Source organism: Girardinichthys multiradiatus, chromosome 5 (genome assembly GCF_021462225.1).
Source record: "Girardinichthys multiradiatus isolate DD_20200921_A chromosome 5, DD_fGirMul_XY1, whole genome shotgun sequence".
Lineage (NCBI taxonomy): Eukaryota > Metazoa > Chordata > Actinopteri > Cyprinodontiformes > Goodeidae > Girardinichthys > Girardinichthys multiradiatus.
This window is the reverse complement of record NC_061798.1, coordinates 46255096-46278878: the sequence shown is the minus strand read 5'-3', so window position 1 is coordinate 46278878 and position 23783 is coordinate 46255096. Positions and strand designations below refer to the sequence as shown.

Sequence of the window (23783 nt, the reverse complement as noted above, 5' to 3'; positions counted from 1 at the left end):
TTGTAAGAAGAAATTACTTGTTGATCGGAGCCATACAACATTCTGTTTTTTAAGTCTGCCACAAGCCATGTAGGGGACACAGCAAACATGCTGTAGAAGGTGCTCTGGTCAAACGAGGCCAAATGTAACTTTTTGGCTTGTGGGACACAAACACTAGACATCAAAATTAATACACCATCCCAAAAGGTGACACACCGTGGTGGCAGCATCATGCTGTGGAGGTTCTTTGCTTCAAGAGGGACAGGGAACCTGGCCAGAGTTGATTGGAAGATGGAGTTAAATAAAGGGGAATCCTGGAGAAAAAGGCAGTCAGTGGTGGAGGTTCACCCTCCAGCCAGACGACTCTAAATAAACAGCCAAAGTTACAATGCAATGATTAAAATCAAAGCAGATTCATATGTCACAATGGTCCGGTCAAAGTCCAGACCGAAATCTAATTGAGAATGTTTTATACTAGGATTTTAGATAATAGACCAACTCAAATTTCATGTACTTCACACATTTTGTAAAATACATGAAGAATGGTAAAAAATACCTTAAATTAAAACCTAGTTCCCAGTCAAACTCCAGACTGCAGCAAGGTATTGACTCAGGGAAGATACAAATGCATGCCACTCTTTTCAGATTTTCATTCATAAACCATGTACTCTTTTCCACCTACTTCACAAATAAGCTCTACCTTGTGTTGGTCTAACACATCAAATTTAAATAAACTGAACTTTGTGGCTGTGACAAAGGGGTATGAAACGTTTTGCAAGACACTATAAACGAATGTGAAAACTTGCACAAATATATTGCTTGCACCTATTTAAAGTCAATGGTTTTAAATATATAGAAATGTGTGAGGTTTTGGCAACTTTACAATAGTGAATATTTGTGAAAAAAAAATAATAATAGTGAAAGCAGCCAGAACCTGAGCTCAGATCGTGTAGTTCCCAGTGTTCAGAAGTAAAGGGCACCACACTAAATTAGTGAGAGCGGAGATATACGTGTGAGTTTCAAGGCGATGTGCTGAAGTGAATTTCAAAGCTGCAATCATCTCAGTGTTCACAGCGACCTTGCTCCTGATGCGTCTCTGAGGTCCTACTGCTCTGGTTAATTCATATTGATTGCTCATTGTATGACAGCAGCCCACTCTGTTCCAGTCCCCCCCAAATGTTCAAAACAACTTCTGAGGGGGTGGTGGTCACCGCTGCCCAGGCTGGCGATGCCCTGGCCTCCCTGGGTGGGCAAACTGTACACCCCCCCATCCCCCTTTAGAAAATGCCACTACCACCCCCCGTACCCGAAACGCCCCACTTCGTCGCACTGTTCGCCAAGGACAGAGGTCTTTTTCCACGTTGCCATGGAGATGCCGCACAGGAGAAATGTAAAAGAGGGGGGAGAGAGGGGGGGTGGGGGGGGAGAGCATGTGCAGCCAAGTGTACTTGAGTCGGCATGTCTAAAAACAAGTCAGGGGAGAGACGAGAAGGAGAAGAAGGAGGGAGGAGCGGGCAATTGTGCAGACATCGCTCCCCGTGGGGCCTGGTGCGAGCATGTAAAGGTGTGCACGTAGAAGATCGTGTGACAAAGAAAAATTGTCAATGTGTGAATATGTGAGAGAAAAGCTTGATTTAAGTGACAGAAAGCAGATGTTGGAGCAGAAGAAGACTTGACCACACACAGATTTTTCTCTTCTCTCAGCGGGACGGTGAACACCCCTGAAAACTGTGTCTTAATCTAACAACATAAACAGCTGGGGTCTGCTTGTGTTTCTCTAATATGGCCTTAGAGGTAAGAGCCAGGATGTAAACACACTGTTGCTGTTACTTCGAACAGAGGATGGAAACGGTCGACACCAGGAGAGTTCGAGGGTTAAAACACAGTGCATGATGTGTGTTTGTGCCTGACAGGAAGCGTACCTGACAATTTAAACAACAGTTCGGATGCCATTTTGACCGATATGTCTTGGGAGAAGAGGTCTTTCTGGGGGCAGGCCAACATCTCTGGGAGGTTACTCATTGGCTCACTCTTCTCACTCGCCCCTAAAGTGCTGAAGGTCAGCAGGTGGGAGGCAGGCGGGGGAAGTTCTGCGGGGGGCGGATCCACTTCCATTGGCTCGGCCTTTACCTTCACCTTCTGGTACTGGGCGTCTTTGCTGTTCTCTGGAGAGAAGACGACAACTACTGGTCAGTACAATGATAACCCAACACAGAAAAGTCTACATTGGTATTAAGAGTCTTTTAAATACTGTAGACTTGTCAGCCTCACACTAAAATCAAACTTTCTGCCTTTAACTTTACTCTTATAATCTTTAACATGACTACAGCTACTGTTGTTGCATATTGACAAAGATTAGATGATTCTGCACATTTTTATGAAAGACATAAAGCAATTACAAAGCAATAAGAATGTTAATAAACATTTACAACTTCACAAATAAAAAAATAAAAGTGAGTGAGACTTTGGCCAAATCCCATTCAAGGCCCTCATTCTCAGCTCTAAGCCTACAATTCTGAGGAAGGTGTAGTTGTGTGAATGCTGTATTATTATGTATATCTAACACTTCTTTTGGCACCTATCTCCTCCTTCATACTTTGTCCTATCTCAGCCATTCAACTTTTAAAATGTTCAGCTCATTTAGGACATTACGGCTATGACTTTTGGTATTAATACTTTTTATACTTTTTAAAATATTCAGCTTTTTGTGCCGATTTTTGGCCCATTGAAATGAATGAAAAATCTTAAAAATTCCACAAAATTCAGCTAAAACTTTGATCTCTTTAACAGGTTACTACATCTGCATACTTTCAGCTAGAAACACCATTCAACTTTTAAAATGTTCACAAGACATTAAGCTATCTTCAGATGATTCAGCTTTTTGATATCTATTATGGTTCTTCTACAATTGCGATTCAAATTTTAGGCAAGATTTTTGACGTTTTTGATTTTATAATGTAATCCTATGGCGGAATTCGTCAGTTGGTAGAATGTATGCTCTAGGTTTTTGAATAACCTGAGAAAGAACGGACAAACTCTCCTCACTCGCTCAATTTTCACTCTACTGGCACAAATTATGTATCAAAACGTAGGATGCTCTTTCGTGATTCAGAAAATGTCACCCTCATTAATGTAGGACTAACGGATTTCACGCGACACGTCCGGGAGCAACGCAAAGTCAACACACCCTGAATGGAAAACTTATAGGAATTTCAGAAAAAATTAGAGCAAAAAATCTTTAAACTCACATGTTTTCGAATCGCCGCCTCTCCTAAACCGTTCAAGTTAGAGACATGAGCTTTGCACCAATTAATCTTCAGACCTTGTTGGCGCTCACAGTGAAGGAATTTCTTTGATACCTTTTATCGTTTTGTCATAAAACAGGTTTGCTTAGGAGTACCAAATATGTCCTTCTCAAAATCGCTTGAAATTAACAAATTTCAAAATTATCCACTTTTCTACACTGTCACATCTCCTACACTGATTTATGTAGACACATGAAAATAAACCGGATTGTTCACCGATCCCTGCTGATACCTATGGTCCAAAAATTATTTGGATACTTTTTATCGTTTCCTTGTGAAGTAGGTTTGTTTGACATTGAAAAATTCACCTTCACTCAGGTTAAAAATGGTCAAAATTATCCACTTTTTCACAGGGTGACACCTCTCAAACAGATATGTGTAGAAAATTGAGAAGCTCCATGATTGTTCACCAGGGCCTGCTGATTAATACAGTGCATGGATCAAATTGATAGCGCTTATAGTTTCTGAGATATTAGACGTTGTTCGAGAGCATGTTCAGGCATTTTTGTTTTTTTCTCCATTTTTCCCTTTTTGTCACCTAGTGTTGTGCCTTTATTATTATATTTTCAACAAAAATGTGTTAATATTCTCGTTCTCTTGTCCGTTCTGAGAAGAACGGTCCAAGAATGACGTTGATAGCCCTTACGGTTTCCGAGTTATGGGCAGTAGTTCGGGAGCATGTCCCACCATGTTATAAAGCTAGGCCATGATGAGACACAAAGTGTGGTGCTGCATGAGTGAGAAACAGCAGCTGTTGGGCGCTCATTAATTACCATAGCAACAGAACACAGCTGCCAGTTACCTTAAGTAACCTCTGACAGAGACTGGCTCTGAGGCTGAGCTCACATTTACAAATGATTTTTTAAACTGATAATAGCATACACAATGATTTCAGACAAGCAAGCAGGTTCTATATGACTAATGGAAATAACCCAGACTTGAAAGGACAAACCTGCTAGATTTTCAAAAAAAGACAAAACATGCTCTACAAAATAAAAGCCTTTACATTTTAAACTATAGAAAATTGCAGCACTGGGCTTCACACTAATGTTGGAGCTCATCCAGTGTTTGAAATAGGACCAAATCAGCCCTTTACTGAAATTTTCAAAATAAAAGCCTCAACCTTCCATAGTTACTAATGATTTTTTAAGCTGATAATAGCATAGACAATGATTTTAGAACAACTAACAGAACTAACCCAGACCAGAAAGGACAACCACACTGGACTTTCAAAATAAGGCAAAACATGCTCTACAAAATAATAGCCTTTACGTTTTAAACTATACAGGTCCTTCTCAAAATATTAGCATATTGTGATAAAGTTCATTATTTTCCATAATGTAATGATGAAAATTTAACATTCATATATTTTAGATTCATTGCACACTAACTGAAATATTTCAGGTCTTTTATTGTCTTAATACAGATGATTTTGGCATACAGCTCATGAAAACCCAAAATTCCTATCTCACAAAATTAGCATATCATTAAAAGGGTCTCTAAACGAGCTATGAACCTAATCATCTGAATCAACGAGTTAACTCTAAACACCTGCAAAAGATTCCTGAGGCCTTTAAAACTCCCAGCCTGGTTCATCACTCAAAACCCCAATCATGGGTAAGACTGCCGACCTGACTGCTGTCCAGACAGCCACTATTGACACCCTCAAGCAAGAGGGTAAGACACAGAAAGAAATTTCTGAACGAATAGGCTGTTCCCAGAGTGCTGTATCAAGGCACCTCAGTGGGAAGGAAAAAGTGTGGCAGAAAACGCTGCACAACGAGAAGAGGTGACCGGACCCTGAGGAAGATTGTGGAGAAGGGCCGATTCCAGACCTTGGGGGACCTGCGGAAGCAGTGGACTGAGTCTGAAGTAGAAACATCCAGAGCCACGGTGCACAGGCGTGTGCAGGAAATGGGCTACAGGTGCCGCATTCCCCAGGTCGAGCCACTTTTGAACCAGAAACAGCGGCAGAAGCGCCTGACCTGGGCTACAGAGAAGCAGCACTGGACTGTTGCTCAGTGGTCCAAAGTACTTTTTTCGGATGAAAGCAAATTCTGCATGTCATTCGGAAATCAAGGTGCCAGAGTCTGGAGGAAGACTGGGGAGAAGGAAATGACAAAATGCCAGAAGTCCAGTGTCAAGTACCCACAGTCAGTGATGGTCTGGGGTGCCGTGTCAGCTGCTGGTGTTGGTCCACTGTGTTTTATCAAGGGCAGGGTCAATGCAGCTAGCTATCAGGAGATTTTGGAGCACTTCATGCTTCCATCTGCTGAAACGCTTTATGGAGATGAAGATTTCATTTTTCAGCACAACCTGGCACCTGCTCACAGTGCCAAAACCACTGGTAAATGGTTTACTGACCATGGTATCACTGTGCTCAATTGGCCTGCCAACTCTCCTGACCTGAACCCCATAGAGAATCTGTGGGATATTGTGAAGAGAACGTTGAGAGACTCAAGACCCAACACTCTGGATGAGCTAAAGGCCGCTATCGAAGCATCCTGGGCCTCCATAAGACCTCAGCAGTGCCACAGGGTGATGGCCTCCATGCCACGCCGCATTGAAGCAGTCATTTCTGCCAAAGGATTCCCGACCAAGTATTGAGTGCATAACTGTACGTGATTATTTGAAGGTAGACGTTTTTTGTATTAAAAACACTTTTCTTTTATTGGTCGGTCATGAGCTGTATGCCACAATCATCCGTATTAACACACTACAAGACCTGAAATATTTCAGTTAGTGTGCAATGAATCTAAAATATATGAATGTTAAATTTTCATCATTACATTATGGAAAATAATGATCTTTATCACAATATGCTAATATTTTGAGAAGGACCTGTATATCATTGCAGGACTGGGCATTACACTACTGTTGGAGTTCACACAGTGTTGGAAATGGGACTATGCTAGTCCTTTGAAATAAGGCTTTCAAAATAAAAGCCTCAGCTTCCATAGTTTGTATTGATTTTTGTTAAGCTGATAATAGCATACACAATGATTTTAGAATAGCAAATAGGTTCTTTATATCTAGTGGAAGTACGCCAGACCTGAAAGGACAACCATGCTGGACTTTCAAAACAACACCTAGACATACACTACAAAATAAACGCCTTCATATTTCACACAGCAATAATTGCAGCATTGGTCTTAACACTATTGATGGGACTCTGTGACGGAAATGGATCTACTTTAACCTTTCAAAATAACTTCACTGATATTTACAAAATAAAAGTCTCAACATTCCTTAGTTGGGGCCTGCCACAGTAATGAAGGGAGAACAGTGAGTGGCTTGACTCCCATGCCATTGCCTGGTGGCACCTATTACTACACATCTCTAAACTGGACTCTTTATTTATTGGCGACTGCCAAAGCAATGCAAGGACGCATGATAACTGGTGAAACAAGAACAGGTCTAGATAGACATCTTAACCTTCTACCCCCAATCATGATGCTCACCGTTCTGTTGCTTTGGTTCTGTACCTCAGCCCCACAACATTTGGCTCTGGTCCAAGAAGCACGCGCCAAGAGGCAGGCCCCGTCTAAATTTCTTCAGAAATTTTCTAGTTTATTACTATTATTATTGTGTGAATGCTGAAGAGTGAATAGTTTTAAACGGCAATTTCATAGACTTTTGAATATACGCTGTAGTAAGCATTAGAATTTTAGCTAATTTTAGCTTATATATTGCTTTTTGCATGGTAGATGGGTTAATATCAGCCTTCATGCTAGTGATAACCAATATGCTAATGTTATCATTTTAGCTTCTCTTTCTCCTCTCTTCTCTCTTAGCTGAAGAACACTTTTGCGTTTTATTTTTAGCAATTTCTTGTTTGTTTTTGTGTTTCTTCAACAAATTTGTTGTTAGTTCATTTTTTTCAGTTTTGCAATTTTTGTGTATTTTAGCACTGACTTCAACTTCTTAGGCTTTATTTTTGCTTCAGTCTGCTTTTTCAGCTCATCTATGGCAGCTCTTTCCTGCTTTTTTAAAGTTTTTGTCTTCTTGCATTTCAACAACTCTTTCAACAAGTAGTTTTGAGGTAACTTTACATTGTTAAGCTGTTTTATAGCTAATAGTCTACCTGCTCAAACAGATCAGATGACAGTTTTTCTTTGCTGTTTCTGCTATTTCTACTAATTTATCAGATTTCAGCAGATTTTCTGCAGTCAATTTCAGCTTCTTTTGGCCAGCTTTCAACTAAAAAAATTCAGCTTACACACTGCATTTTCGCAGGAAATGCAAATTTTTCTAGTTCATCCTAATCGTTTTTCTGGTGTAGGGGGGGATGAGTGAATGAAGACGGCTTTCTTTCTTTCTTTGAGCTCACCTAGAAAATAAGGTACCACAGCTGCATTACAAATATGCTCAAATCTAAATATATTAAAAAATTTTAATTGCACATTTTAAATTTTGCCCACTCTCCCTTACACTGGATGGAGAGTGTCAGAACAGCAAGTCTTTTCAAGCTAAAGATTCAACTAGATTTAGGTCTGGACTTTGACTATGCCATTCTAACCCAAGATCTGAAACTTTCCATTGCAGCTCTGGTTGTCGAGCTGGATGGTGAACCTTCGCCATTGTGTCAAAGTCTTTAGTAACCTAAAAGTTTTAAAACTTAATCCATTGTGCCATCAACTCTGATCAGCTAGAAAAATAAGCCTTGCTACAGCAAATCTCAGCGTTCCCACATCATGATGCTGCCATTAATATGTTTGACCATGGAGATGGTGATCAGGGTGATTTGCAGTTAGGTTTGCTCCACACATAGGTTTGCATACATGCCACACAGGTCAATTATAAGCCCTTCTAGCCAGAGCAAATTCGTCTACATGTTTTGCTGTGCATCTCCATGACTTACGGCAAGATATCTTTCAACAAAATGTTTCCTTTCGATAGTCCTCCATGCATGCATGCATACAGATTCTCCTGTCTTGTCGCACATGGCATCCCCCAGAGATACCATAGGCCTCTTTATTACTCCTTTAATGTGCTCCAGCAAACCTCTCAGGCAAACTTCACAGATCAGCAGAATTAATACTGAGATTCAACTTCACTCGTGTGGATTTATTTGACTGCTGAAGACAACCAGTTGCACTGAGCACTTCTGCAACAAACTGTATGTTATTTAATTTTCACTTCAGGGTTCATTGGTCAGTATATGTTCTTCATTATTAGCAATAATATGTGTAAACTGCACCCTTGAAACTCAAGAACAACAAAAACGTTAATTTTCCTAATTTTCTTTCACCAATCTACCAATTAGTCTAAACTGCAACAATGTCTTTATTATTATTAACTGCTTCTGTTTACTCTCCTAGAACCACATAACTATGAGAAAAATATTACCAATCCATATGGAGATGCCCAAAATGTTTTTTTTGGCCATGATTTATAAAAAATAAACTACACTAAATAAACAGTCTGACTGAATTTTGTAAAGTAAAAGATAGTAAAAGATAAAAAATGTGCAGTAAATCAAGCGCACCACTAAGTAATATTTGACATTTGACAAGACGATCCAAATAAACCCTAAACATGAGCGTTCCCTTCAAAGCCCAGCAGAGCCGGTTAGCATGTAGCAGTGTGGTTATTAGGGCACGAGTGCACGGAGAGGTCAGGCTGCTGCTTGGAGGAGCAATCCAGCAGCTCATGTGGGTTCACTGAAGCAAACAGGAAAGGCAGTAAAACACTTTGAATGTTAACAAAGGGGCAACAAATTAGTTTATTCAACTGAAAACCTGTTATTTTTATTATTTCCTGGCTCACAAAAACAGTTGCGCAAAAGGTGATGTAAATCCAGGACTTCATGTGACCTCCGACCAGTGTGAAGGCAGGAGGCAGCATCTTAGCAGGGTGACAAACAGGAGCAGAACAAAGCATACACTGTCGCTGATGTTGCGACTCAGCAGGTCACTGGGAGCATTGGGAGGGGTGGAGGAGGTTAGAAGGGCAAAAAAAAAAAAAGGGGGGGGGGGGGGGGGCAGAGACAGAAACCCCTGAACCTGTATGGCCAAGAGAGAATCTACTTAATCAAGTCACTTGTTTATCTGACTGCTTATGAGGTTGAGGGGCAGAGCCGCCCCTCTTTCCCCCTCCCTCAGAGCCAGGTGTCTGAGTTATTGGTACCAACAAGCATGGGGGGGGGGGAAAGACACTGTCAACCATCAGCCACACTAATCCTTTAATCAGGTGGCTTGAGTTAGCCGAGTAACCTAGGAGCCTGATGGAGAAGTGGAGTGAGGGGAGGGTGGAGAGGTGGTGGTGGGGGTGGACTGCACTGTAAGGGTCAGGGACACACGAGCTTCCATCAGTAGATCACAGCTTTAACAACAGAGGCAGCAATGACTGGTCTGCTGCACAAATACACACGAAAACACATGAAATGGACAAGATATGCAGCAGCTAATGTCCTGCAAAGAGATCATCTTACACTGAGAGAAAACATTTGATCATACAGACTCTGAAAGGATCACAGCAAACCAGAGGAAACGTCTACCTGTCACAAAATAAAACATTTAAATATGGCCCTCACTCCCACACTAACAGTAGATATGGCTCTTTGGCTCAGGTCATGACCTAATGTTCTGCAGCCATAAAAAGCAGCATTTAGTCTGTGTATGTACAGTATGTGTCAGCCCCTTCAGTGCAGAAGCTCCGTCATACACCGCTTGGTTTTAGGCCACAGTGTTACACACAATGCTGCTTCAATTTATATTAAAATCCATATAAAAACATGCATCAAATGTATGTTTTATGTATATTTTTGTTTACAAGCTGATCAGATGATTATAGTGGATGTCACCATTTTACTAATAGTTAGAGCTGCACCAATCAGACTTTTCCTGCCCCATCAGAAATGTTGTCTTTGATCTACCGATTCTGATTTTGACTGAGTTGTCTATTTCTAAGGACTACAATGCATAAATGTGGAAAAAAAACCTGCTGCCAATTCTTTGATGGAGGAAGTAGCTTTAAATCATACAAAAAGTTAAGGAAATACATGATTATTCCCCATTCGGCCATCAAATGGTATGCCCATAACCTTTGGTTGATGCATTTATGGACTAAAAATTAGTGGAGTTCTTAGTTTTGACGCATTTAATGAATAAGAAAATTGGATGATTCTGATCTCAGGTGCATCTGTACTAAAAATTGTACCAAACTCTAATGGTACAAATCTCACTCAATGGCAGTCAGGCTCACTGGCGATCACTCTAAATCAGGAGATGATGCATTCATGTGATTACTTTCTGTTAAGCATGACAACAAAATAAAAGGTCAAACTGCTCTCTAAAGCACCCCACACCACACCAATGCAAACATGACTGATGACCTGGATGGTGGAGACCTGTTTATCTTTAATCAGCAGTACACAGACTGTGGATAGAAATATGTTTTAGTGCCAGGACTGCAGTGATGGATGTATGACAAACACAAATACTTTATAATAGTGCATTTATGGCTAGCCATTTGTGTGTTTACTCACTATCCTTGATATCAGGGTCCATTTTCAAACACTAGTTGCAACCTTCAGTGTTTGTAATACATACCAGAAATACACCACTGTTCTGAACAAGTGCCACCTAAAGTTCACAAAGCATCACACTCAGTGAAAGTTTAACATTTAAACTATTTATTTTGCATAATTATTTGGGAAGCAGTTATTTAGAACTTTACAGCACTTTATTTTGCATGAAGGCCAAAATGGGCAAAACATTTTCTTTATTTGTTCCATTTTTGAGAAAAATACTTGTTTGATTTGCCAAAAATTGCTGTTAAACTTTTTCCATTTTGCTGAGTTTTAATGTTTTGTTTAAAGAAATTAAAACCTGTAAATTTGTTTCTTTTTGCTGTTGTACTGTACCCGTAGCAAATCATGACCCAAAAACCAAGGTACGTACCAAATATTAATATAATTATATCATATTTATGTCATAACACAACAGCTACACACGTGGACAAAATTGTTGGTACCCCTCGGTTAATGAAAGAAAAACCCACAATGGTCTACAGAAATAACTTGAATCTGACAAAAGATAATAATGAATAAAAATCCTATGAAAATGAACAAATGAAAGTCAGCCATTGTTTTTCAAACATGCTTTAACAGAATTATGTAAAAAAAAGAAACTCATGAAACAGGCCTGGACAAAAATGATGGTATTCTTAACCTAATATTTTGTTGCACAACCTTTTGCTGCATTATTTTTTAATGCAGAACAAAGGTATGCAAACAAGTTTCTACAGTATATGTCAGATTATTATCATTTCTTTTTAAACTGTTTCTTACTGATAAGCCCATCTTTTTTTCTGCCATTTGTATTAATGAGCTGTGAACTTATAGCTTCAGTCAAGAGTTAGTAAAAGTATTTTTTTTTTCATTTGGGGCTACCCTTTGTAAACAGGGCCTTGACTGATTTTAGTTTAAACCTTTGTAAATGTGACCATTATCCTCATGAATGGTTGAAAATAAAGCTGGAATGTGATGGCAACAACACTGCCTTGTTAATAGAAACATTAGATCTACCTTTGGCCCCTTACACAGCACTTCTTAGCAGCGTTTAATCTAAAGTGATAGGAGTTTGTGTGATTTTCTGTTTTTAGTGATCACCTTTGACCTCATGTGGCGACTTGAATATGTGTTAACCTAAAAGAAAGCCTCAATATACACCCAGCTATGGTTTGTAATTACCCTTAGATAAAGAAAGCAGTGGGCACGAAAAAAGAAAGACGTGGCACGACTTTGATGCATCGAAACCATAGGGAGAAATTCTTGGACTGACAGTCAATGAAGAGGACAGGCAGAGAGGCAAAGTGGAAGGGTGAAGAGAAAAAGAAAACTGTCAAAAGAGTGCCAGAAAAAAAACACCCGAGGGTAAAATAGAAACGAAGACTGCAGGATGAGAATGAAGAGCTGGGGGAGGACAGCACGATGAGAGTTGGCCAGAGCCTAAATGACATCTCTTCCCCCTTCCCGTTATCCAGGTCTACCCCCCTTCTCTGCTCTGTTATTCCACATCTCTCTCCATCCCTGCCCCCTTCCCTCGCTCTCTCAATCTCTCTATTCTGCTGCTCTCTAGCCGACCTGCTCAGACAGGGGTGAAGAGTTCAGGCGCTTCAAAGGCTGCAGTGTGGAGACTGGATGTCATGTGGGAGCCACAGCAGCCTTGCCTGCAGACTTCACAGACAGCTGCTGCTACAATTGATCCTCAACCAACTAGAGCTCCGCAGTTAAGTCTTCCAACAGATACAAAATGCAGAAACATGTAGAGCAGCGCGCCTGATATACGTCCTATAATTAGTCAGATACCGTCTCCAAGAAGCAAAATTTAAGCAATAACAAAAAATAAATAAATACATAACCAAATCTCAGGTTGCTTGGTCATATAGGCGTAGATAAATACCAGATAAATGACTGCCATCACCCATAGATATCAAACTTAGCACTAAATAAAAAGCAAGTATACCTATAATTAAAAGATGGAACTATAGGATGTGATGAAGAGCCAGAGAGACAGAAGGTACGGAGGGCGGGAATAAAAGAGGTCAGCAAGCGGCCACGCTGAGGGGTCACAGTGAGGACACTGTCAGAGCAGAGTACGGCTTAATATGAGGTAATACCACAGAATGATGCCAATGTTGTGAACTAGAATGGTGAACCGCTTGGACAGCGTGCTGTGGTAAGCTATATTGAAAAATTTAACGGCTGAATCTAAGCAGCGTTACATTTACTTAAAACATGAAAGGAGGATTTTATAAAGTACATTTATACATAAAACATTTGGTGGTATTGCTTGCCTCTTTTTTAGACCACTTTAATCTTTATTTATATTATCTACTAAAAAGCAGTGGAATTGAGAGCTCATATTTATTAATTTAAATTGCAAGAAAAGGGACATGATTTGCTGAGGAGAGTTACCACTTGAATATTTCTTCCTTAGTCTTTTTTTGTTCTTGCTAAGAAAAAAGCTGTAGAAAAAATAGCTGAGATACTAACTCTTGAATTAAAGTCATACACATCAAAACTGTGGTGTTCAGCAAAAAAATATATATTTTCCTGTGATTGCACTAGAATTGCAGTAGAAAATGTTTTGTGAGAATAAGAAATAACTGATGTAAAAACTAAAGAAATCTGTAAAGATGTGTGAAATGTAAGAAAAAGACAAGACATTAGGCTCCCCTGATGTATGGACTTCACCGTGTCATACAGACCAGATGTCGGACTTCAATAAACCTTTTTTCTTTGACTATTTGAAACCAAAGTCAAATTCCTTGTTTGTGCACACAATCGTGGTCAATAATGCTGGTTCTGATTCTCCTGTTGACTAAATAAAGGCACTATGACAGAAAATTTGTGTGCAGTATATTACTAAAAAACAACATCTACTGTCGACTATGTTCAACAGAGCAACTGCACAAACTACTTATACTAGAGAGGGGATCTGAATTTCAAATGTTCGGAAAGTCATCATGGTATACGAATCCAAATCTTGTTTTTGACAGGAACTGATTTTAATATGGTGCTCCAACCACATGGTGGCGGTCTTCAGTCTTTGAGCCTTCTGTATGCCAAGAAGAAGCTGCCAAGTCTGTGCTTGTTATAAATCTGATCTCAACCAGCTGATAATAATACATACTTTAAGAACTTCATAGGGTTTTTGTTCAAGGTTTGGAGTAGATTTCGAGGTTACAATTAGGTTCAGATGTTAGCGCGCAACAGCAAAGAATGTATGATTCAGTCAGTGGTTGAGGGGTGGTGAACAATGATGCCTTGTCCTGATGTGTCCGGATATTTCTCATGCCAGTGGTTGATCAAAACGAGAAATAAAGCAAAGCCAAAGACCTTGGCTTTCAAGAAGTTCTGTGTGGCAAACTTCTCTGAGCCTCTCTGAAGGTCCAGTAGCCAGCAATGTCTGGTAACATTAGCATATAAATCTACCACGACAATGAAAGCAATTCATCATCTGATGCTTTGTCTACTTAAAAATGAATTTGAGGAAATCCAACTGGATAAGCTATAATGATAATGCCACATTGTATTAAATAGTCTCTGAACATGGATTCATGGACAGCATCTCAAACTTGTATACTGCCCCTTGTTGACACAACTGACTCACAGATATAAATGACTGTCAGAATTAGGCAAGCCATACTTGTTTGTTGCTTAACTTTCTATTCCATCCTGTTCCATTTAACCATGTGGACACACACTGGCTCATTCCACACCAAACAAATGCAAAGCTTGGCTGGTACTGATGACACAGGAGGCTGAAGCTGCTTGTTTTTAATCTGCAGTGCACAGAGTTGATGCGTTTACTTGATGTTCTTGTTATTAGTAGTCATTTTCACCTAAAAGGCGTGATGCAGACCCTTAGTTAATGCCATAATTTTCTTAACAATCGCCACCTAGTGTGGAAACCGTGTCAAGACTTGGTGAGAGAGTATTTAGCAGAAATAAACAGTGCCCTCAGAACATACATTAAGTCAAACATTTTCCTTGAAATTACAGCAAAATAAATCAATTTGGACTTAAATTGATTCCAATGAAAGGACAGTATAAGTCTAAATAATTATTTAACCTAATGTTAAACTTTGTTTCAATGAGAAGTTGAAACAAACTGACAATGATGAATTACCTGACTGGATAGCTTTTGATGAGAACAATAGCCAATGTTTTGTTCCCAAAATTGACAGTTAGCAGAAATGCCATCATGTTTGTCCACCTTCACCAGAATCAGCACACCAAACCAAGAAAAACTGTTATTAAAATAAACATAAAATTCATGAAATGTTTGTTGTCAGTTCAGTTGAAAGTTTCTCAGTGTATCTGTCAAAGTTGTTTCTTTCAACTCGACTAAGGAAGTTAAAGAGCCCTGTGGACGGGAGTTAAGTGAACACAAAGTGTGATTTCACACCTATAGAGAGGGTGGCTGGATGGTGAGTGGGTGGCACGGCTGTTACCCACATGATGCCAGTCTGTCAGGGCACCACCTTGGGCCCTGAAACCCCAACCCCCTCCTCACGTTCCTCTCTTCCTTTGACGCCATGTTCCCCTTGGCCCGAAACACTAGCGCCCATCTGCTATGACACGTTAGCCGCTGGCACCGGGGACTATTTAGCCCAGCATAATTAGCCCCCAGACACCAGCAGCCTGGTTTTAAACAGATGTGGGGGAAGTAACGTGAGCAAAAGCGCCGACAAATGTGTGATGAAGAAGAAAAGAGGAGGAGGAGGAGAAGAAGAAGTGACCTAGTTAAAGGAATGATGCAACTCATGTTACAGCACAATGGGCAGTAATGATGACATCCCCAACGCCACGGTCGAGCAGCAGAAATTTAATTAGGCTCTGTCCATTTGCTGCGATGCCAAATAGGAGTGAGGAAATAAACACCAACAGGCAGATAGGAGGGTTTGTAAGAAAAACGTTGAGATTTAACTCCTAATGTGTTTTTCCTATTTAAGCATCCTTACCAGGCTGACCTTTAACAGAGGACAGGGAGAGGTTACAGTGTACGTACCCTTGAACCTCATGACTGTAATCACACACGAGTATAATGGTGGTGACCTTTCCGCGGCGCTCTCCTTCCCTCCTCACCGGCTCCTCCTCCCCCTACCTCCAAACCCTCCCCCATCAAGGTCATTTGAGGGTCCAGACTCTTGTCAAGGCTGTCACTCCAGACAGCCCTCTCCATCTACCGCCCCCATTGTTGCCACGGCAACGGATGGCACTGCGCACCAAGGGCTGCGCGAGGGGGCAGCAGGACCCGGTGCAGGGATGAACGCTGCGGCATCTTTCCCTAACCCGGGTCAACCTGGCAGAGCCAGTGCAAAGAATGGAAAAGAGAGGAGGGTGGAGCCGGGAACTGGATGAATGGGTGAAGTCAGCACAAAAAGAAGCAAAAAGTATAGGAGAAGGGGAAATGCAGCGACACAACAAAGAACACAAGTAGAGGCGATGCATTTCTTTGTTTAGGCCCCTGTGCCAACATCTTACATTTCTGCCGTACACGCGCACACAGGGAAACGTGACCCGAGGGCAGGCAGCGGAGCAGCACACGTGTAGTACCACTGAGCTACCAGCCAGCATGAGTCACTGCGAACACCAGTCGACCCAGAGAGAACAATGGCCACCGGTGTGTGAGGTGTCTGTCAAGAATGCACACACTGGCATAGGATGAGGAGCTGTGGATGGAGCAGCGCCTCACTGCAGCACCATCAAATTATAATTCACCTAGAGTGAGTGAGTGAGTGTGTGTGTGATTTCTGACCAAGTATAAAAACCGAAGTCTGCAAAAATATATGCTCTATTCTCACCATTTCTGTCAAACCTCATTACATTTTTGTGAAAGTTAATTCCTGCAGCTTATAAAAATTTCCTAACAAATGCACCAAAGGGTAAATAAAAAGTACACCCTTTTATGTAAATCTAACATTCAATGTACAAAAACACAAAGCAGGTTCCACAATATCATTATTTATTAAAGAAAAATTATATAAAAATGGGAAGTTATAAAAGAAAGTGCTCCCCATGATTCATCTTGTAGACCCATTTTTAGCAGCAATAACTCTCAGTTGTCATTTCCAACGTTGTGGGGGACGTTGCAGCACTGCCTCTTTGCACACAACCTAATATTATTCAAGCTGTTAGATGTCAACTCAATGACTGAATGGTGCCCAGGTCCTGTGGCCACCAATAAAACCCAAATCATCACACCTCCTTTGCTATGCTTGACAGCCAGTAAGAGGTGCTGTGCATTATGGCCTGTCTCATCTGTCCAAAGGACTTTGTTCAAGAAGTCTTGTGGTTCATTCAGATGCAACTTTGCAGACCTACACTGTTCTAATTGTTTGTTCATGAACTTTAGCATTTGCTAACTGAGGGATGTAGAACCTGAGATGGAGGCCTTTATTTTTTATTTCTCAATTTCCAAAAGAATCCCTGGGACTCTTTGTAGGACTGGAAGGTGGTGTAAATGTTTTCCACGTGTAAATAACCTTTTAACTCTGTAAAACTATGGACTTAATTTTTCTTGTTTCTTTACAACCCTTCCCAGATTGACGGGCAGTGACAGTTGCTTCTCTAAGGTCATGTCTTCCTGCCTTGGCGTTGTGTAAATGCACCTGTTTGCTCCAAATCAGCAAAGTTCCAAACTCTTTCATAAAGATGGTGATCAGTTAGAAGAGGGATTTATTAAGCGACACCCAACAGCTTCAACCTCCTTCAAATCGTTTGGACGCATCAATGGTCGTCTTAGTTTCAAGATGCAACATTATCATTTGGCTTTTTTTTAATCTGTTTTTAATAGTGAGGAATCTGTGTTACGGACAACTTGGATGTTTGATTTAAATAAATATAGGATCAGATTGTTGTTAATATATCTTGATCTTTCCAACATGACTGTAGAATTAAGCTGCAAAACAGTGAAAAGAGAAAAAGTTGAAGTATGTAAATGAGAGCGCAGATTAATTTTAAAAGAAAGCAAGTTATTCTGCAATTATTTTAACCTGGATAAAAGACGATAACAGCTCAGTTATTTCACATGCAGCCAGTTTCACTCTTGAATGTTTGAGTACAGCTCTCCACCAACCCACAGACAAACACCTGTCCTTGCTGCACTTCAACCACATTTGACAAAATGAGCACCTTCTTTATAGCTAAATTTGGCAGCAACACAAAACACATACTGTTAAAACAAACTGCAGCAGCAGAACATGCATTCAACTACACGGTTAAGAGATAAGTCCTAAAGCAGCGACTTGCATCTTTTTCCAACTTTCTTGTCAAGTTAAAGCAGAAGATGTAGAGGCTAAACCATGGAGCACAGGAACATGTCAGCGTGATCCAGGCAGGTTCAGATACAGCACACACACAAACAAACAAACACCGAGACATGCGTCTCCTAAAATGACTGACAGAGCAACAGACAAGCCAGGGTTGAGTTCTCACTTCAATAAAGCAAGCAAGCTCACAGTATACAGGTACTTCTCAAAATATTAGCATATTGTGATAAAGTTAATTATTTTCCATAATGTAATGATGAAAATGTAACATTCATATATTTTAGATTCATTGCACACTAACTGAAATATTTCAGGTCTTTTATTGTCTTAATATGGATGATTTTGGCATACAGCTCATGACCGACCAATAAAAGGAAAGTGTTTTTAATACAAAAAACGTCAACCTTCAAATAATCATGTACAGTTATGCACTCAATACTTGGTCGGGAATCCTTTTGCAGAAATGACTGCTTCAATGCGGCGTGGCATGGAGGCAATCAGCCTGTGGCACTGCTGAGGTCTTATGGAGGCCCAGGATGCTTCGATAGCGGCCTTTAGCTCATCCAGAGTGTTGGGTCTTGAGTCTCTCAACGTTCTCTTCACAATATCCCACAGATTCTCTATGGGGTTCAGGTCAGGAGAGTTGGCAGGCCAATTGAGCACAGTGATACCATGGTCAGCAAACCATTTACCAGTGGTTTTGGCACTGTGAGCAGGTGCCAGGTCGTGCTGAAAAATGAAATCTTCATCTCCATAAAGCTTTTCAGCAGATGGAAGCATGAAGTGCTCCAAAATCTCCTGATAGCTAGCTGCATTGACCCTGCCCTTGATAAAACACAGTGGACCAACACCAGCAGCTGACATGGCACCCCAGACCATCACTGACTGTGGGTACTTGACACTGGACTTCTGGCATTTTGGCATTTCCTTCTCCCCAGTCTTCCTCCAGACTCTGGCACCTTGATTTCTGAATGACATGCAGAATTTGCTTTCATCCGAAAAAAGTACTTTGGACCACTGAGCAACAGTCCAGTGCTGCTTCTCTGTAGCCCAGGTCTGGGGAATGCGGCACCTGTAGCCCATTTCCTGCACACACCTGTGCACGGTGGCTCTGGATGTTTCTACTCCAGACTCAGTCCACTGCTTCCGCAGGTCCCCCAAGGTCTGGAATCGGCCCTTCTCCACAATCTTCCTCAGGGTCCGGTCACCTCTTCTCGTTGTGCAGCGTTTTCTGCCACACTTTTTCCTTCCCACTGAGGTGCCTTGATACAGCACTCTGGGAACAGCCTATTCGTTCAGAAATTTCTTTCTGTGTCTTACCCTCTTGCTTGAGGGTGTCAATAGTGGCCTTCTGGACAGCAGTCAGGTCGGCAGTCTTACCCATGATTGGGGTTTTGAGTGATGAACCAGGCTGGGAGTTTTAAAGGCCTCAGGAATCTTTTGCAGGTGTTTAGAGTTAACTTGTTGATTCAGATGATTAGGTTCATAGCTCGTTTAGAGACCCTTTTAATGATATGCTAATTTTGTGAGATAGGAATTTTGGGTTTTCATGAGCTGTATGACAAAATCATCCGTATTAAGACAATAAAAGACCTGAAATATTTCAGTTAATGTGCAATGAATCTAAAATATATGAATGTTAAATTTTCATCATGACATTATGGAAAATAATGAACTTTATCACAATATGCTAATATTTTGAGAAGGACCTGTAGCATTTAGCTGGTTTGGGAGGGATGTCAGAAAAATAAAACATAAATCTATTTTGTTTAGAAGAAGCTGTGATAAACAGATGTTAGAGTGAAGCAAAGTGTCACCAGACAGCATCAATCAGCTTCAGAGAAACAATGTTGCAGCATTCTCTTTAACTCGATTATATGCACAATTTTAATGATTACAGATGGCAAAGGCAACATTTAAAAAATGAAATTCACAACCGTTTGCATAATATTTATCAACCATCACAGAGGTCTTTAAGCCTACCTGACAACTTGATCAGCAGCTCGGAGGCCACCTTTACGTTGATATCCTGGCTCAGCAGGCTGTTTTTAGCCATGGGGCTTCCTTCCCTCGGCTTCAGTGACTCCATGGCTGCCGCAGCCCCCGTCGGCCCATCCTGGCAGAACGACCCAGGGAAGCTTGGCTGAACCTGGTTCTGGCACTGCGAGGATGGTCTCGGGCTCGGTGCCTCCTCCACCTTCGGCTCTTGCTTCAGGTGGAATGGAGACTTGAGTGATTCCCTCTGGTTGGCTGCTGCAGGTAGGAAAAAAAGACGAGATTAAAGGAGTGAGTTGGATCAAAAGAATCCTGGTGAAGCTCAAGTTAGACTCTGGTATTAATTTTCAGTTAAAAACTTAAAGAGTGAATCCAAACATCCTGAACACTACAAGAAAATGCTAAACAAAGAGAACAACAAAGTTTAGAGATTTAGAGTCTAGCTGTGGCTGAAAACAGAAATATGATACCACTTCCCTATTTCTCCTTCACATCACGCTTTGGCATCAGAATTATTTATTTATTGTTTTAGACCCAGCTGGAAAATCAGCTGTATTCTACTGTAATTGAGGCTAGGTTAGGGACTGAACTGTCACATTGGTCACTCCGGTCCGAATGCGTCTTAAGGAGAAACTGGGCCACATATAATCTGCCTTAGATGAATAATTAATAATTAGACACAGAACAACTTCCGATAGCTGCTAAGAAAAGAACAGCAGGCCAAGCTGCTTTCTTTGTGTCTCCGTGTATGTTCTACTGTTTTCCTTGTAAAAACCAAGACTTTCGTTGGTTACATTTTACAGTAGTGGAAAAACAGAACAAACATTGAAAGAAGCTGTAAGATTTGTCGACAATATGTTGTATTTCACTTAGAGATATAGGAACAAGGGATCTACCGATCGCAGCATGTTTAAATTATCGATATTACAGTCCCTAACTGAACTCTACTCCTGTTACTTGTTATTGCATTGTCTGTGATTTCATATCAGCAGCACCCCAGCGAGGCATGTGGCTGAAATCTGTGAAATTTTATAGTACTAAAACAATTAATCGGATTAATTGTGATCAATCGATTCTTAAAATAATCGTCAGCCAATTCATTTTTAGGATGAAAAACCTTTGTCTGTAAATATGCTCTATCCAAAACTCCTCAAGTGGCACCATTTTAGCTTCACCTGGTTCAAATTCTGTAAAAATATCTATTAAACACCTTTTGCTATCTGACTATTAACAGATTAATTGAAAAACAAATAGTCAACAGATTAATCAATTAAGCTAAATAATCATTAGTTTCAGCCCTAAAATTTTTCAAATATATTTTCGAGTGCTCAGTTCCCAAAGCTAAATTTTAGGCCATGCATACCATTTTGTTGATATAATAAATCTGGGTTTTCTCTGACAGTCAAATTGTTTTTCATCCATCCCAATATTCACCTTGAAAGGGAGGATGGACTGGCTGCTGCGGCTCCTTTGACCTGTGGTTCTCTTGTATCCTCAAATAGTTTTGTTTTTAGCACAGAGCTGTGTGCGTGCTGATGAAACGCTAGTTGGGAAATTTAAGTTTATGTAGCAGGAGAACAACTTTTTCTGCAGGCTTTGTCCACAGACTAGACTTCAGGTTAACTGAAACCTGAAATGTGTTTTAAGCCACGAGTCATATTAGAACAGGGTGAGAACGAGGAAATGTTCGGGCAACCCTTAAGCACACGGTTCTGCATGAAAACATGGTCAGCAGAGCAACACGTGGGGTTATTGGAGACTGTGGCTGCATGCGTCGAGTCAGACCCGTTTCGTAACAAAAGGCTGTCTAAGAAACTCCAGTTGGAATAAAATATCTGCTGATGTGAAAACAAACAAATGCTGCATCAGCCGGAGTTAGTATTGATGAAATGTACTGTTATTTTAATATTTGTTAAAAATACAATGGTTGTAAGTATGTGCACAACATACATTTTATAACAGTTTTAGACTGTGACTCAGTATCTAAAAAAGCCTGTTCCTACATGACTTGGATCATTATTAGAGACAGAAGATCCTGATGGGGACATGGTGAGCGTAAGGTAGAGTATTAAAGAATATTATTGTTAATGAATAAAACAAGATGAAGTGTGTGCTTCTGTAGAACTGCAGAAACGTGCACTCGATCTGTCTCAGAAACATACAGTGGAAAAAGATATAGCTCTCAGGTAGCACACCGCTGTCCATTCTCCTTTGACCCCAGCAAGATCTGCTCTGGTCCTTACCCTCCCCTCACACTAAACATCTCAAACCACCACAGGCCGGCCGCTGCCGGCCCAGTGCCATCAATCTGTGCTGACTCTGGCTCTTCTGATTAATGGTGATCCACGAGGAAGGGCTCCGGGACAAGATGCGCGGGGCAGGGAAAGGGGACAGGAGCAGGTGTTTTGACCACCCATGTGATGCCGCAGAGCCACTTTAGGGCAGGTTTGGACTGCAGTTCAAGAGGGTGAGCAATGAAGAGAAGGATGCAGGGAGAAGTAGTGGTGAGGGAGGTGACTTTCAAGTTCTGGGCCAGTGGCGCAGGGCAGCACGTGGCACCAGCTAGAAATGTCACACTGTAAGGTGTCAGCCGGCAGCCCAAGTATAACCTGGTCAGCACCTGGAAGGACGTCCTTTAATTAGAAGCGTGTTGAGGTCATGTTGGATCAGATGCGAACAGCGCACATGGCCACCACCTTGCAAACGCACTTTTAAAATACCCAAACCAGGCATAAATCCAGACATTTCTTTCCACGGGAATCATCATGCTGTGACACTCTCTGTGATTAGTGACAGAAAAATCCTTGCCAAAGATAAATCCTCTTAAATTCTTCTCCTTTGTGGAGGCGGAGGAACAAAAACAGGAAAGTCGCACCATTCCGTGACCTTTGTGGACTGTTGCTATAAATAGGACATTTCCACTCGGAATTACATTACAGAGCACAATGAATTATTTAGCAGACTAATTCAATAGGCAAGTTTCTTTATTCCTGCATGCTAATGGCTTCAGAACAAAAAGGCAGGACAGAGCGCTAACAAGCAGCCAAACTGCGGCACATTTCCGCCAGCAACACTGAGCTTACACTTTGGTCTTTTGTCTGTCAAAGTTTCACAATTGTAATCGCATCATGGCTGTCCAGTCCCGCGGCGGATAATTTTGTGAAGAGAGTACATCTCTGCGGAGGAGATGGCCATCTCTGGGTGACTAAGCTTCTGTTCTGTGGGCTTCCTGGCAGGGTGGTTATGTGCTAACCAAGGCTGGTGACAGCTCTGTGTGCATGATACTGTACGGCAGGCTCTAGCTCAGGATGGACGATGCTATCAGTTTGTCTCCATGTTATCACACCCTTCTGACACCTGCCACCAACGCTCCTTTCCACCACCGTTCCCTCGCTTGTTTCTCTCCCCCTCGCTGAGCGCCTCTCTCTCTCGGCTCATCCGTCTCACTGCCAGACGCTTGTCCGCTGCACCTCACCTCTCGCTCTGTGGTCAGGGCTGCCGTCAAATAACTTCATTAGCTTTCCACCTCTGTCACGCCGGCCTGCTCCCCCTCTAACAATGGGCTGCTGTTTTCTCCCAGAGAGTAAAAAAAGGAAAGCACAGGGCTGCGTGGGGCAGGTTGAGAACCCAACAACAGCTGACACTGTCCTAGACACTGGACAGTGATACTGATGGGTGCAGAGGGGATGTATGGACCAGAGGTCACACACAAAAAGCCAG

At 41.3% G+C, this 23783-nt stretch overlaps 1 protein-coding gene and 1 long non-coding RNA gene across 4 annotated transcripts in view; one reads left to right on the top strand and one right to left on the bottom strand.

Moving 5' to 3' along the window:
• The window catches only part of znf827 (zinc finger protein 827), a 96347-nt gene that overhangs the window by 26353 nt on the left and 46211 nt on the right, over positions 1 to 23783 (bottom strand). For 2 of the 3 annotated variants that reach the window (XM_047364843.1, XM_047364841.1), the window contains exons 5-6: positions 20052 to 20321; positions 1902 to 2144 (exon numbers count right to left, since the gene is read on the bottom strand). In XM_047364843.1, the coding sequence (XP_047220799.1) occupies positions 1902 to 2144; positions 20052 to 20321 (513 nt within the window). The remainder of the gene's footprint in view (positions 1 to 1901; positions 2145 to 20051; positions 20322 to 23783) is intronic. The other variant, XM_047364842.1, reaches the window with a different exon arrangement.
• Positions 2061 to 13562, top strand: LOC124868052. The gene is made up of 3 exons (XR_007038231.1): positions 2061 to 2168; positions 11986 to 12272; positions 12368 to 13562. It is a non-coding gene; the product is annotated as an uncharacterized LOC124868052 (long non-coding RNA).